Raw genomic sequence first — 14,996 nt, forward strand, 5'->3', positions numbered from 1 at the left:
TCTTTTGTTGCCTGGCTGAGGCCATGCTCTGTGTACCTTCCTGAGAAGCCAGTGTGAAGCCATTAGCCTGATTGTTTGTCCTCCGTTGTCACTACAAGTGGATGCTTAGACTGAACAGGTAGCCTCTGGGACTGCAGACTAAACTTGTTATAGTGTGGCTCAGAGCCACGTTACACTGACTCTTCCTGTCAACATCAGTAGGTAGGCTGCTCCCTAGCTTCCAAATATTCTTCCTTTTGTTTTATAATCAAGGGGTAAATGTCATATAAAGAAAAAATAATAATGGCCTCTTCAGCTCTCATACAATATGATTTTGTAAAATTTTGTACCAATTACAGTTCAGTATTCTCTGGGTATCCCTGCTCAGCTCTGCCCACCCAATACCTACAAGAGAGGCCCTGGAATGGCAGGTATCAAGAGGTATAAGATCTCTTGAAGACTTCTGAGTTTTTAGAGTTCATAGGGTTTTGTATCCCATTTTTAAATTATTTTGATTTGTGTATTACAAGCACATGATAGCACTGCCCACTGTGAGCTTCCAAAGAGCTGAGAGCCCTGACAGCAAGTAGCTTCCTGAGCTGCATAAAACCCTCCCAACAAAGCCCAATGAGGGTATACCCCATCCAAGGGGAAAGAATTAACAACCTTTACCTAGATAAACTAAGAAAAAAGATATGTTTCAAATAGAGTAAGAATTGAAAGCTGAAACATTACAATTGATATCATAGAACTACAAAGGCTCAAAAGATACCACTATGGCCAATTGCACACCAGTGCTAGATAACCTAGAAGAAATAGATAAATGCCTAGAAATATACAGCCTGCTAGGATGGAATCATAAAGAAATGGAAAATCTTAACAGACCAATAATGAGTAAGGAGATTGAACAGTAAACAAAACTCTGCCAACAAAGGCAAATCCAGAGCCAGATGGGGTCACTGGTGAGTGCTACCAAACATTCATACAAAAATAAATGCCAGTGCATCTCAAATTCTTTCAAAACACTGCTGAGGAGGGAACACTTCCAAACTCACTTATGAGGCCAGAATTACTCCATAACACAGTTAAACAAGGACACTACAAGAAAAAAAAAAAAAAACTATAGGCCAATATCCCTGTGGAATATAGGTGCAAAAATCTTCAACAAAATATTAACAAACAGAATTTAACAACACATTAAGAGAATCAAATACCATGGGCTAGAAGGATTTATTCCAGGGATGCAAGGATGGGTCAACATCTGCACAGATAATTAAAAGTCATTTCAGTCATAAAGGAAGAAGCAAAAGTTTCTGTTTTCAGATGACATGATCTTATCTACAGAACATTCTAAAGACTTCAGGAAAAAAACTGTTAGAACTAACAAACAATTTCAGTAAAGTTGTAGGATACAAAAATTAATTGCATCTACATAGACTAACAATGAACTATCCAAAAATAAACTAAGAAAACAATCCCATTTACAATAGCATCAAAAAGAATAAAATACTCAGAGATATATCTCACCAAGGAAGCCAGAGCTCTATAAAATACTGATGAAAGAAATTGAAGATAACACAAATAAATGGAAGATACCTCTAATTCATTCAAGAATTAACAATATTAAAATGTCCATAATACCCAAAGTGATCTGTAGATCCAATACAATCCCTATCAAAATTTCAATGAATTTTCAAAGAAATTTTCACAGAAATGGGGCCAAAAAAGCATCCAAAAATTCACATGGAACCACAACAGACCCCAATTCATTAAAGTAATCAAGGAAGAATTGCAAAACTGGAGACATCACACCTCCTGATTTCAAGCAATATTCCCACACTACAGTCATCAAAATAATGTGACAAAAGAACAAACACCTAAACAGAACAGAAAAGTAAAATCACACAGATATGGTTAACATTTAAAATGACCTAATTTTATTTCTTATTTATTTATTTATTTCATTTTAAAAGGACAGGTTTATTAGGAAAAAGAGGAAGGAAAAGACCTGCATAGAGACAGGCGGGTAGAGAGCATCCGCTGCTGCTTTGCAAAGGGATAGGCTTGTGAAAAGAAAATGCCTGCATAGTCACAGGCGGGCAGGAGAGCTGCTGAAGATGACCTAATTTGCAACAAAGGTGCCAAGAATACACAATAAATGATGCTGGAAAACTGAATAGCCACATGCAAAAGAATGAAATTGGACCCTCATCTTAAACCATATACAAAATCAACTTAAATGTAAAATCTGATGTTGTAAAACTCCTAGAAGAAAACAAACTCCTTGATTTGGGTCTTGGCAATGATCTCTTTGGATCTGACACAAATTCACAGGCAACAGAACCAAAAATAAACAAGTGGGATTACATCAAACTAGAGAGTTTCTGCACACCAAAGGAAACAATCAAAAAAGAAAGAAAACATAGCAAAATAAACAAGGAAATATCCAAAATAAACAAGGAAACTTTGCAATTCAATAGCAAAACACAAATCTGATTTTAAAATGGGCAGGGCCAAACAGATTTTTTTCCAAAAAAGACATACAAATAACCAATGAATATGTGAAAACACGTTCAACATCACTAATAAGGGCCTCCCCTGGTGGCGCAGTGGTTGAGCGCTGGGCTGCGAAGCTGCCTGCAGCCTCTGCAGCCGGCTCGATCCCACACCGAGCACAGACCTCTGCCAAGCCCGCTGCTCCCCTCAGCAGTGCATTTCATCAGTCTGCCTGTTCTGTTCCCCGCTCTGGCTCTGGTGAATTCTCTCACCCTCCCGCGCTTCTGACTGTACCCAGCGCTTGTAGAAATAAATAAATAAATCTTTAAAAAAAAATTTTTTTAAAGTCTATTATTAAAAATATAAAAGAACAAATGTTGGAGAGAAGAAAAGAGAACCCTTGTGCACTCCTGATAGGAATATACATTGGCACAGCCATTAGGGAAAAGTATGAATTTTCCTCAAAAAAATTAAAAATAGAACTACCATGTGATCCAGCACTTTCCCTTCTGGGTATAGACCCAAAGCAAATAAAACCGCTATCTCAAAGAACTATCTGCCATGAGATTCCCTTGCTTATTCAGTGTTATTCACAATAGCTGGGGAATAACATAGGAAACTCCCCTGAGTATCCACTGCTGTCAGCAAGTGGATAAAGAAAATGTGAGAAACACATGTTCATATTGTATTATAAATATATAGATGTATGTGTAGCCATTATTTATATAAGGGAACATTATTCATTCATTAAAAAAAAAAAGATATCCTGCATTTACAACAACATGGATGAATCTGGAGGGCGTTGTGCTAAGTGAAATGAGCCAGGCAGAGTGAAGTCAATACTGTATGGTATATCACTAAAAAAAAAAAAAAAGAAAAATTGTCAAACTCAGAACCAGAAAGTAAAAAAGTGGTTGCCAGAGGCTAGGGCCTGGGGGAAATAGGGAGATGTTGGTCCAAGATTATACTTTCAATTATAAGATAAATAAATTCTGTAGGATGGTGATTACAGTTTAATATGTCCTATATACTCAATCGACATAACGGGAATTGCCCTCCCCTCTCCAGGGCTCAGAAAACTGGAAGACAAGGCCTAGATTCCAGGGCTTTAGATGCCCATGGTTAAGGCCCATCCACAGGAGGCCCGTGCAGAGCAGGTATGGTCCCTGCTTCCACCTGGGCTGGAATGCCAGATGTACCCATGAAGAGTATGGCAGGAGTCAGATACTAAATCATCTGCACAACCCAGTGTCTGGGATATACTACTGGGCTCAAGTTCTGGCAAGAAAAACAATTTGGCCATAGCCCTGATGTACCTGCCCAATAGCAATGCCCAGGACTTCCAAGAACTAAGGTAATGGGGCAGAAAGGGGTAGAGGCAGGAGACTGCACTAAGAGCTTCTAGAAACAGGTCCTCCTTCTTGAGCCCTGCCTAAGATCCCATGGCCAAATGAAGACAAATGTCTTTCTCTTCTCCAGGGCAAAGGAGTTAGTGCGGAATTTGGATCCACTAGGGACCAGAACCATGCCAGCTTCTTCTCATCAAATCCTCACCCAAAACTCTTGAGCTAGAAATCATTAACCTGTAAGGAGCCTGCGGAGCTGAGTAGCTCAGTGACTTGCCCAAGGTCACACAACTAGTGTGAGTCACACACAGCCTACAATGGAAGGACCTGGGACCAGGAGTTCTGAGTATCTTTTGCACTTTCAGGAACCCTGATTCTGCAAACCCCTCCAGGGCCAAGACTCAGGCTTTACCCTATCAGCCTCTCTGGTCCTCACCTGTGGAGCCAGTACAAGAGTCCTGTTAGCACGGCCTCCAAAAGATATACCATTTCCACCCAAGCCCACTGCTTCCACTTCAGTCCAAAGAAATACCCCCTCTTCCCTGGATGACCGTTGCCTCCCCACTGGTCTCCCCACACCCCCCTTGCCTCCTTCCTCTCTATTTTCCACTTGGTGGGCAGGGCAAAATGCTTATCAAATCAAATCACGTCACCACATGGAACTAAGGCTTCCTATTGCCTTTAGAAAAAATCCCAAGCTCCTACCCATAGCCTGAGAGGACCCACATCATCGAGTCCTTCAATTCCACCTCCTACTCCTCCCTATCACCCCTCCCCTATGGCCAAGCAGCCTGCATGCTGTTTCACTAATCTGTTCTGCTCTCTTCTGCCTCAGCAGTTCCCTCTGCCTGGACCTCACTGGGTTGGTCCTTTTCATTATTTCATTGTTGTTCTCCCCCAGACACACTAGCACCTTGTTTCATTTCCTTTTCTTTGATTTACTTATTCAATGCCTCTCTCCCCCAGCAAATGGTCGTTCCATCACCTGCCCTGCCCTCTGCCACACCCTAGTTTACAGCCCTGGACACACACACCTCGGGTGCTCAGCATACACGTAGCTGATAAATGAGCCACAGACCCACCTGGTTCCGGAATATCAAGGCCACCATGCCGCCAATGAGCTCCATTATGAGGCAAAGCCCAAGGACATACTGAAACTGAAAAACAAAAGTCAGAGCTTCACCTAGAAGGCCCAGCAGAAGCAGGTCAAGTGCAAAAAGGAACATCGTCTGTAGCAACTCTTCTTGGCTCCTGGGCCTTCTGCCCCTTCCTCCAACGAGGATATGGGATGTGAACAGACAATCCCAGGGAAAGCCCTTTTCTGGATCCAGTGCCAGGAGGAGGACTCAGATGGCCCAGCCAGGTAGTCACTGACATGTGACCCAGGGCTTCATGGGGTCTTGGTGTAAAAGCACACCCCCTCCCTCCATCACCCCACACCATCATGAGGAGAGCTGGTCCTCTCACCAGCTAAGCTAGAGAGCACAGGCTCAACGTGAAGGCCCAATTCTGCTAAAGAGCCCCATAAAAAAGGGGTGAGGGGTGCTTGAGGCTTACAGGATACTCTCCCTCCCTGCCCTTTATGGGAAAATAGGCATTGTTCAAATGGATGCCAGCAACCTCCAGCCTCAAATAGCACCAAGACCCTGCTTATACAGGCTTTTAGGGGCTTTCCATGAGAAACAATGAGGTCCATGTGGGTACTGAGTAAATGGATCTGCCTTCCCAGTAGCCCTGGCTTTAGGGAGCTATCACTCACCCCATTATAAGAGGGGCAGGTGGAGCTGGCTCCACCCCCTGACTCCATAGTAGACCATCAGCACCTGGGACTTTGGTCAGAGTTACCAGGAAATGTTCCCTGGGCTCTCGGCTATAAGCCCTTTTTGGCCTGAGGCTGCCCATGCCCATGGGAGGTGGCCTGAGAAAGAGCTCAGTGGTGCCGTTGAGACTCCTGAATCCAATAACAACATTTTTTGTTTTCATTTGCTCTCATTTGAATGTGGTTTCTCCCAGTTCCAACATGGGATTTAAGTAAAATTATTCAAATCATCTTTCATACACAGACTCAGAGGTGGTCTGGGCCCTCTTGGGGCACCATGGACAGATGGGCTGATTCCACAAAACCCTTTGAAGAGCTGGCTGGAGGCAAGGACTGAAGAAACTGGACTGCCTGAAGTCCAGGGCAGGTCTCCCAAGTCTCTCAGGAACTCCAAGGACCCACACACCTTGGCTGAGGGCTGGGCAGGACTGACTCACCGCCTGGAGAAGGCACAGGTTGTCACGGAGGGAAGCCAGCACGCCGATGAAGGAGACAAAGAACATGATGGCCCCCAGGAGGATGAGGATGATGGCTGGGGCCAGGAAGGCACTTTCAAGGGTTTTGTATTTCTGCCGTTCGATCTCTGCATAGATCCCCACCAACAGCACCAGGCCCCCGATCAGCTGCAAAGAAGGCAGGGAATGAGAGAGGGAAGGCCTGGAGGTCATTTGATTGTCCCACAAGGAACTCAGCTGAAGGCTCTGGTACTTGCCACGGCGTGGGGTGGGAGGGTGCAGAGTGGAGGATGCTCAGCCCAGTTGACCACACAAAAGGGGACCTAGTACAGGCTGTGTTCCCCCAAAATTCATATTCTGCAGTCCTAATGCCCAGAGCCTCAGAATGTGACTGTATTTGTAGAACTTTTAAAGGAGGGTAATTAAGTTAAAATGAGATCACATGGTGGGTCTTAATCCAGTGTGACTGTGGTCACAGAGGACAGGGACACAGAGCGAAGATTGTGAGAAGACAAAGGGAGGAGACAGCCACCGATAAGGCAGGGCGAGATAAAGCAGGGAGAGATAAGGCAGGGAGAGAGGCCTCAGAATGAAATCAACTCTACCCACACTTTGATCACAGACTTCTAGTCTTCAGAATTTGAGACAATACATTTCTGTTGTTTAGGTCTGTGGTACTTTGTTACAGAAGTCCTAACAAACTTACAGACCCTTTGGAAACGTTACTTGAGAGGAAAGTGCAGGTGAGTGGGGGAACATGCCACTGGTTAGAGGCGCAGAGAACCAGGCTGGAGCCCCAGATCTGTGCTCACCAGCCCTGGGCCTTGGACAGGTATTGACCACACCAAGCCTGTTCTCATCTGGAAAACAGGGGTGGAGACACTTGTTTCTGTCTACTCACCCCATAGGTTTTTGCAGACCTGCATGCCAAGAGGGATATTTTTTACTGTTCCAGGCACCCCCAGCAGCCAGAACAGTCCCATGTCTGTCGAATGGATGAGAGCTCTTTGCAATACCCCCTGGCCTGGAGTGTGATGCTGGCTACCAGTCCCTTGTCTGCCCAAGATGCCTACTTTCTTGATTTCACACTCCCAAGAGCAGAGATAAGTCATCCGATACATGGAACTGCTCACTGAGTTGAATGCAGCATGGGAGAGCAGCTGGAAGGTGCGGGTGCTGTCAGCCAAGATCCAAGTGAAAGAGGGGAGGGATAAGACTCCAAGACATTGAGGAGCCCTGCCTGAGCAGTACCCACTAGAGTCAGCGCCCCTCCAGTTATCCATGTCTGTACCTGGCCTCACATGGGCTGTCACGTGCCCTGTAGATCCCCTTGACTTACTCCTAAAGAGTGCCAAGACTGTCCTGGGTAAAGGGAAATGGCTGCTTCCCCTGAGCTTTGACAAGTAGCTGGGATGCCAAAAATTAAACAAACAGACCAAGCTTAAGTAACACCGGATGACAGAGGATTACCAGGCACCATGTCCCATCGGTCCAGCACTTTGCAGTATTTCTGGCTCGGAGCCTTGACCTGAAAAATCATCCATGGTGACTGAGATCCATTCCCCCAATCTAAAAGAATGCCTGTCCAATAAGACGCGCCAGAAGGGCTACAGACCTGGGGCCTCTGCAGTGGCACAGCAGGTTGAGCACAGCACTGTGAAGCTGTCCGCAACCTCTGCAGTGCGGGTTCAATTCCCGGCCGACCAGGGAGATACCCACATGGCGCGACAGACCTCTCATATCTCGCTCGCTGCTTCCCTCAGCAATGTCTTCGGTCCGTCTGCCTGTTCTGCTCCCCTCTCTGTCGCTGGTGAATTCTCTCACCCTCCCACACCTCTGGCCTGTACCTCAGCTCTTGTATAAATAAATAAATCATTAAAAAAAAAAAAAAGTGCCACTGACTTGAACAAACCCAGCTGTCAGGTACTCATTAACAAATTGGCCATATCAGAAAACCATGCATAAGACAAGATGCAGAACACACTCATGCACCCAGACCTCTATAGGAAAATGGTGATCCCAGAAGTAACACCTGCCTTTGATAAAGATACCTAGAAGCTATCTGTTAATCCCAAACTCAGACATATTCAAGGCCAGCCTAACCCCATGGGTCTTCCAAGAACAAGCAACTTTAAAAGTCAGATCCCTTCCTTCCAAATTATTCCACTTATCACTAACTCAACCCTAACTGTGAACCAGACACAGAGCCCAGACATCCCTCCATCCCAAAGCTGAGGATCATAGTAAAAAAGAACCTCACTGAGAATGAAGTCTTCAGAGCCTAGACAGGGTATGCAAGGTCACAGTGCACATGTGGGGGGCAGAGATGAGGTTTTATCTTCCATTTTGATGAAAAGTGAAATTCACATGCTGTTGCTGAACCAACAAGACAACATTTTAACATTTTCAGAGCTGATCCCATCGATTTATGCGAGTTCTAAGTTTCCTAGGCACTGACATCTTCTCACCACCCTTGTGCACCTCCACTCCTCATCCTGCCCATGGCCATGCTTCTGGATTAAAGAACCTGCTTTGGAAACTATCTCCCAAACACCAGGGTTGTTGATGGCCCCAATTCCAAGCAGAAATGATTCCAGCCTTCTCCTTAAAGGCACTCAGTAGCTTCTTCTATTTTTAAAAGCTCCCCAGAGCCCTGGGACCCATTCCAGAATAGCCTTGCTGGCAGGAAACAAAACTTCCTTTGGTCTGATCTCTCTCCCACTGCAAAGTATTGCCTCTTCCTCAGTAGTGAGTCTTGCAACATTTCCAGACCACTAAGGCCCTGGGAAAAGCTCCTGTGGCAAATACAAACCCAAGCCTCCTGACACCCCTAGCACCATGCACAGAGCTTTCGCAGGTCTTGTTTTTCCTGCTCCAAGCAAAGGGGCTGTCAGCCCAGCCCCGGGAATGGCCTGGTAGGCAACTCCCCAAGGCAGCTCCCCACATACTGCAGGCTGAGCTATTGTTTGAGTGCAGTGGGCTTGGGGAGAGGCTGGCATACTCTTCCCATGAATTAAATGGTATTTACATCTACAGTGACATCAGTTTATGTTTCTATCTGGATAGAAAATTAACTGTCAATGCTAAGCATGCAATCCCATCCACTCTTCTCTGCTAATTATAGCCCTTCACCAGGAGGCCAGCCACTCCAGCTCCAGTGCAGGAAATGAATGGCCTATTTATCAAGGAGGACAGCTTCAGCTAACCAGCACAGGGGTGGAGACACACAGCAGGCCAATGCCAATTTGGGCCAAGGAGGGAAAAAATATGCTATTGCCAGGACACAAGTTAGGCCCAAAGCCCTGGACTTTTCAAGTCACATGGTGTCTTCAACAGGCTGCACAGGAGCTCCATCACCCCGCATAAACTCGGCTTATAAGCCTGGGCTCCCCAGCTTCCCCTTCCTCCACCCACTCAGCTGCTGGGAAGCAAGAGGCCCAGGCAGGCACTCCAGCACCTGTGTCTCCTCTTTCAGGAAGCATCTGGTCACTGGGCCCCACTGACTCACCTTCAGCTGGGGCAAGTCTGCCCTTAGATGGGACCTGCACAGCCTGTTTCCACCCCAAAAGGCACACACACTTCACCGATTGTGTTCCAGGCCCTGTATCTTGGGGACACAGATCTAGTCACAAAACTAGATACAGGGTAAGAATGGGGAAGGAGAGAATAGGAGAAGCTGGAAATCTATGGTCGGGGGATGGATGCAGGGAGTCTTTGAACTGAGTTAGTCACACCATTGTTTTCACTAACCTCTAACTGAAATGTTCCTTCCATTTCACATGCAGACAGCAACCCATAGCATTATTAACAATACCTGTGACTTTGTCACCAACAGACATCAAATCAGTTATTCCTGGATTGCTGAATATCTTAAAATATCACATATATTCCACATCAGTTCAAAATCACAGCATATTAGACTCAGTGTTAGATCTGGTGACTTAATGCATTGATAAAGGACATTATCACAGAGCTGAGTTTGTAACATTTTAATAATTGTATCTCAATAAAATTGATCTCCTTGGCAATCCTGTGTATGTCATTTTATGCATTTAAACCATGTGTTCTGAAGAGGATTCCATCTGCTTCCCCTGAGAGCCACGAGGATCCCTGGTACAAAGAGGGTGAAGAGCCACTTGTCTGCGGGAAGAGCGCTGTGGTCCCCGTCATGGACAGAGCAGGGGGCCGGAGGAATTAGAACAAAAGTGAGATGGTGAAAGGGAATGACAGAAATTAGGATGGGCTTCCTGAAGAAGCCAGTGTTTCCCAGAATGCCTCAGAACTGCTTCATTCTAGAACGACCTTGCGTGGCACTGGAGGATGAAGAGCTTTGTATTGGACCCAATCTAAGCACTTTGATGAGTTTCTAGCTTAAAGGATGTGGGAAGTAGCTGAACTCCAAGGATTGAGAGACTTTAAATAAGATGGAGCTGAACTTCACGCCCACAGGTCCATGGCCTCCTGCTCTAGGTCCACGCTGCAGGGACCTCTTGTCCATAGCCCCCTTCCCCTCTCCTGTATATAACCTGGTGCTGGAAGGAGCAGTAAAGGTGAGACAAGAGATGCGAGCTAATGGAAACAACCCAAATGCCCAAAAATAGATGACTGGATCAAGAAGGTGTGGTACATATACACAATGGAACATGACTCAGCAATCAAAAAGATAAACTCATGCAAATTGCAGCTAGCAGGAATTTAGAAACCCTAAATAAGGGCCCAGGAAAAAACCTAATTCTAATAAAGTAAAAATCAAAATCAACAAGCAACTATAAACCAGAGACACACTACAGAGGGGGGAGGAGGGAGTAGGATCAAAACAAGGGGGGTGGGAATTGCATGGGGACTATAACCAAGATGAAAATTTATACATTGTGCAAAAATGAAAAATGATGTAAAAAATGTATAAAATAAAATTTTAAAAAACTAAAAAAGTAAAAAATAAAAATTATAGAGAATAGATTAAAAAAGAGAGAGCGTGCGATGGGAGCTGGCATTCTGGGCTCCATTTCTTAGCTCGGTGCCCTTAGCCCTGTCACATCCCCTCTTTGGGTCCCAAAGAGGAACTGTGGTTAAAGGAGAGGACGCAGGTGTGCAGCACTCTGGCATGTTGTGCCAGCTCTATAATTGCTCTATAACTGGCTGCAGGCTTTGCTGCCTTACAGGTGAAGAAGACAGAAAGGAAGGACTTGGCCTAGCAGGTGCCACAATGTGTTATAAAGCTGCAATGATGGGAATAAGGTTGTGTAGATAGATTGACTCCTGGAAGAGATTAGGGGACCAGAAGCCCCCTGAGATAGGCTTCCCCTTTGAGCCACGAGGATCCCTGGTACAAAGAGGGTGAAGAGCCACTTGTCTCTTGAATTTAAATTTAATTTCAAAGTCCTTCCTTTCTGTCTTCTTCACCTGTAAGGCAGCAAAGCCTGCAGCCACTTATAGAGCAATTATAGAGCTGGCACAACATGCCAGAGTGCTGCACACCTGCGTCCTCTCCTTTAACCACGCACCCCCTCACATACCGAGAAACAATCAGTCTCAGCTGACAGACCAGACTCAACTTTAGGCTCAATGGCATGAGGGGCAGAGTGAGGTAACACAACCAGAGCCTGTCTGTCTGGCCTGCCATGAAGGTTCCAAATGGGACTTTTGCAAAGACCTGGGAGACACCGGTGTGAACAGCCTTTGCAAAATACCAAAGGTGCCAATAGGGCAGCACAGCCAACAGAATGTTCTGTGATGATGCTGAAGTCCTTGCAGCAGCCACGAGCCACATATGCGGCTGGCAGGTTCTTAAAATGTGGCTTGTGTGCCTGAGAAAATGCATTTAAAACTTTATTTCACTTTAAATTCAAATTCAAATCCAACCACCTGCAGCTAGTGGCCACCACATTGGGCAGCACAGCTCCAGCGGTTGTCTTGTGTCAGTCATCACTCTCACATTGTTCCTTTCACGAGGGAGAAACCACCCTTATTTAAAACTCACATGCCTTTAACATCCTGCCACTAGCCAGAGAAGATTCAATGAATATTCACTACGCAGTGGAAAACAATCTCTCTCCTCTCCTCTCCTCAAGAAACTCAGTTCATGTTGTCCCCCTCATCTTGACCGTAGGGACAGCAAGACAGGCCAGATCCACAAGGCCCTTATGGTGCCCCCACCTACACAGACATAGGACCCATTCTGGCTCCCCCAGACCATACCAGACCGACCCCAGGACCACCGGGCAATGCTCTGAGCTCTGACGCCTGGATACTGGTGCCACCAAGCTGGCCCCCATCCTGCTCAGCTCATGCAGGAGGAAAAGGGCTCATCTCAGCACCAAACCCAGGCAACCCTTTGCTTTGGAAAGCGCCAGAAGCTGCCTCCAATTGCCAGGAAAGGAGCTGATCCCTGCTATTCATCACTGGTACTTTGCTGTCAACTCTGCCTTGACCCTGGGCAGGATTTATTTCCTTAAAAACAAAACTAGGCAGCTCTCCTGTCCGCCTGTGACAAAGCAGGTGCCTCTCTTTTTCTTTCTCATTTTCCAAATAAACCTGTCCTTTTAAAATGTGAAAAAAAGGGCCTCCTTGGTGGCGCAGGGGTTAAAGTCTCAGTGCTATCAAGCTATTGGTAGCCTCCGCAGCATGAGTTTGATCCCCGGCCAGGGAGTTAACCTGCATGGCGCAGCAGACCTCTCCGTCTTGTCCGCTGCTCCCCTCAGCAGTGTATTTCAGTAGATCCCCCTGTTCTGCTTCCCACTCTGTCTCTGGTGAATCCTCTCACCCCCTACCTCTGGCCTACACCCAAGTTCCTGTATGCACAAACAAATAGATCTCAAAATAAAATAAAATCAATTAAATGTGAAAAATAAATAAGTAAACTTGAACTTGGACATCAAATACAGAGAACTCGGTTAATTATAACCCTTGGTCCATGACGTTCTGTGACACAGCCTGGTTGGTCTGTAATGTAACAAGCACAGTTCATTGGCTAGTCCTCTCATCCCACTAATCTGCTATGCCCCACTATGTCACAACTAAGGAGCCACATATACCTACACCTGCTTCTGGTTCCCTAATCTCTTCCAGGAGTCAATCTATCTACACAACCTTATTCCATCACTGCAGCTTTATAACACATTGTGGCACCTGCTAGGCCAAGTCCTTCCTTTCTTTTTTCTTCAGAAGTGTCCTGGACATTCTTGAATCTTCCATATATATTTTAGAATCCTCCTATCAAGTGCCGTGAAAAAACCTACTGAGGCTTGACTGGAATCTATAGATGGATCCCTTTGGAGAAAAAAAATAACATCTTTATCAATCTTCCCACCCTTGCACATGGTTTACCCTCTCTTTGTCTACTTACGGTTTTTCTAACAGTGCTCTCCTCCTCCCTCAAGCTTTTCATGGCCTCCAGAGCAGAGCTCTGAAGAGACTTCTGTAAATATTTCCCAGGCCTGCCCGGGGAGCACCCTCTTCCACCTCCCTAGCAAGATAAAGGAGTGAAAAACACAGCCTTTGGAAAATAAATCCCTCCAGGAAGCAACGTGTGCACACAATCTGTGTTACCATCCTTCTTGTCACCAATGGTTACAGAAATTTGACTTAAAAGACTCCCACACCCACACAACACATTCCAGGCTTTGAAAGAGCTGAGCTGGGAGGTTTGCAAGGCCCAGCTATTCAACCATCAGGGCAGAGAGTGGAATTTTTAATCAAGAACAACCACAGACATAGCACTGGGGTATGAGTGACTGAGCATGACCCTCCTCGGGAAGTGTTTTGGGGGGCAGGCGGGGTATGCAGTGTAGCAAATAACTATCAGGATATTCTGAAACAATTGGTAGAGCAATTACTTCTTCCTGAAAGTGAGAGAAGGCCCATGGAGCTGAGTCTTGAAGGCTGCATGGACTTTGACTTCACAGCCCTAGCCCCTCCACAAGCATAGGGATGGTCCAAGGTACAAGGTGGAGGACTGAATCTAAGATATGAAATTACTTTAAATTCCTATAATCCCAAAGAAGAAACTCTGGTGATCCCATTCTGGAATAGAGCCTTCCAGGGCTTAAGAATAAGAGTGACTCGTGGTTAATCTGTGAAAACAGTCAAGGGAAGGAGAGTCAAAAGCAAACACCTTCACCCAACACATTCCTCTCTCTGCTTTTCTCTCCCCCTTCCTCCCCAGGCCTCCTTCCCTCTCCTCCCTTCCTTGAGTCTGAAGCAAAGTCAGAACCTGCCTCTCAGCCCTGTGTTCCTCTAGTGTTTGGGTGATTATCTTCCCAGATCTCAGCCCTAAGTGATCCCAAGACAGCCCCCAAGCCAGGCTGACCCATTAGAGCCAGAGATCAACCAGAACAGAAGCCACTGCTCCCCAGAATGTACCCTGGATGTCTAGCCCTTGTGTTAGCGACAGGAGTCCGCAGCTCACACCACTGCAGGCAGTGGCCTGGATCTAGCTGAGAGGAGAGTACTGGGGCATGGAACTGGGGCTTGGGGTAAGGGCTTGGGCACCCTAGGGATTTGGAGCTATGCAGGTGGGTTAGGAGGTGCTTTCTGCCAAGGTTCTGCTCAGGAGTATACCCTGTGCCTACAACTCCCGCTCATCCCGCCCTCTTCTGCCTCTGGCCCAGAAGTGCCTTCCCCACAGCCTGAGGCATCCAGTCATCTTTGCCCGTGACAACTTCACAGACTGCACATGACATGCAGGTTCACGAGGATGTCTCAGAAGTTCATAGAAGTTTGGTGGCTTAGCTACCAGACCACACTCTTCCCACAGAAGCCATAAGGAAAGTGGTTAGGGCCCAATTCAGTTCACAGTAGCCTTGCTGAACCACAGTATCTCTGAAACAAGATACCATGCAAAAGTTCCTGGTACCCAGAGGTGTTCAATAAATGTTACTTCTCCTTCCCCAGTCGAGACAT

The 14,996-nt window shown here is 46.1% G+C and overlaps 1 protein-coding gene across 1 annotated transcript in view; it reads right to left on the minus strand.

The window, feature by feature from the left end:
* TSPAN15 (tetraspanin 15) overlaps positions 1-14,996 on the minus strand; it is a gene marked incomplete at both ends in the record, with an annotated part of 45,606 nt that overhangs the window by 14,706 nt on the left and 15,904 nt on the right. The window contains 2 exons of the mRNA XM_084245451.1: positions 4,904-4,978; positions 6,078-6,263. Of these exons, the coding sequence (XP_084101577.1) occupies positions 4,904-4,978; positions 6,078-6,263 (261 nt within the window). The remainder of the gene's footprint in view (positions 1-4,903; positions 4,979-6,077; positions 6,264-14,996) is intronic.

Source organism: Talpa europaea (assembly GCF_964194135.1).
Source record: "Talpa europaea genome assembly, chromosome: 10".
NCBI lineage: Eukaryota > Metazoa > Chordata > Mammalia > Eulipotyphla > Talpidae > Talpa > Talpa europaea.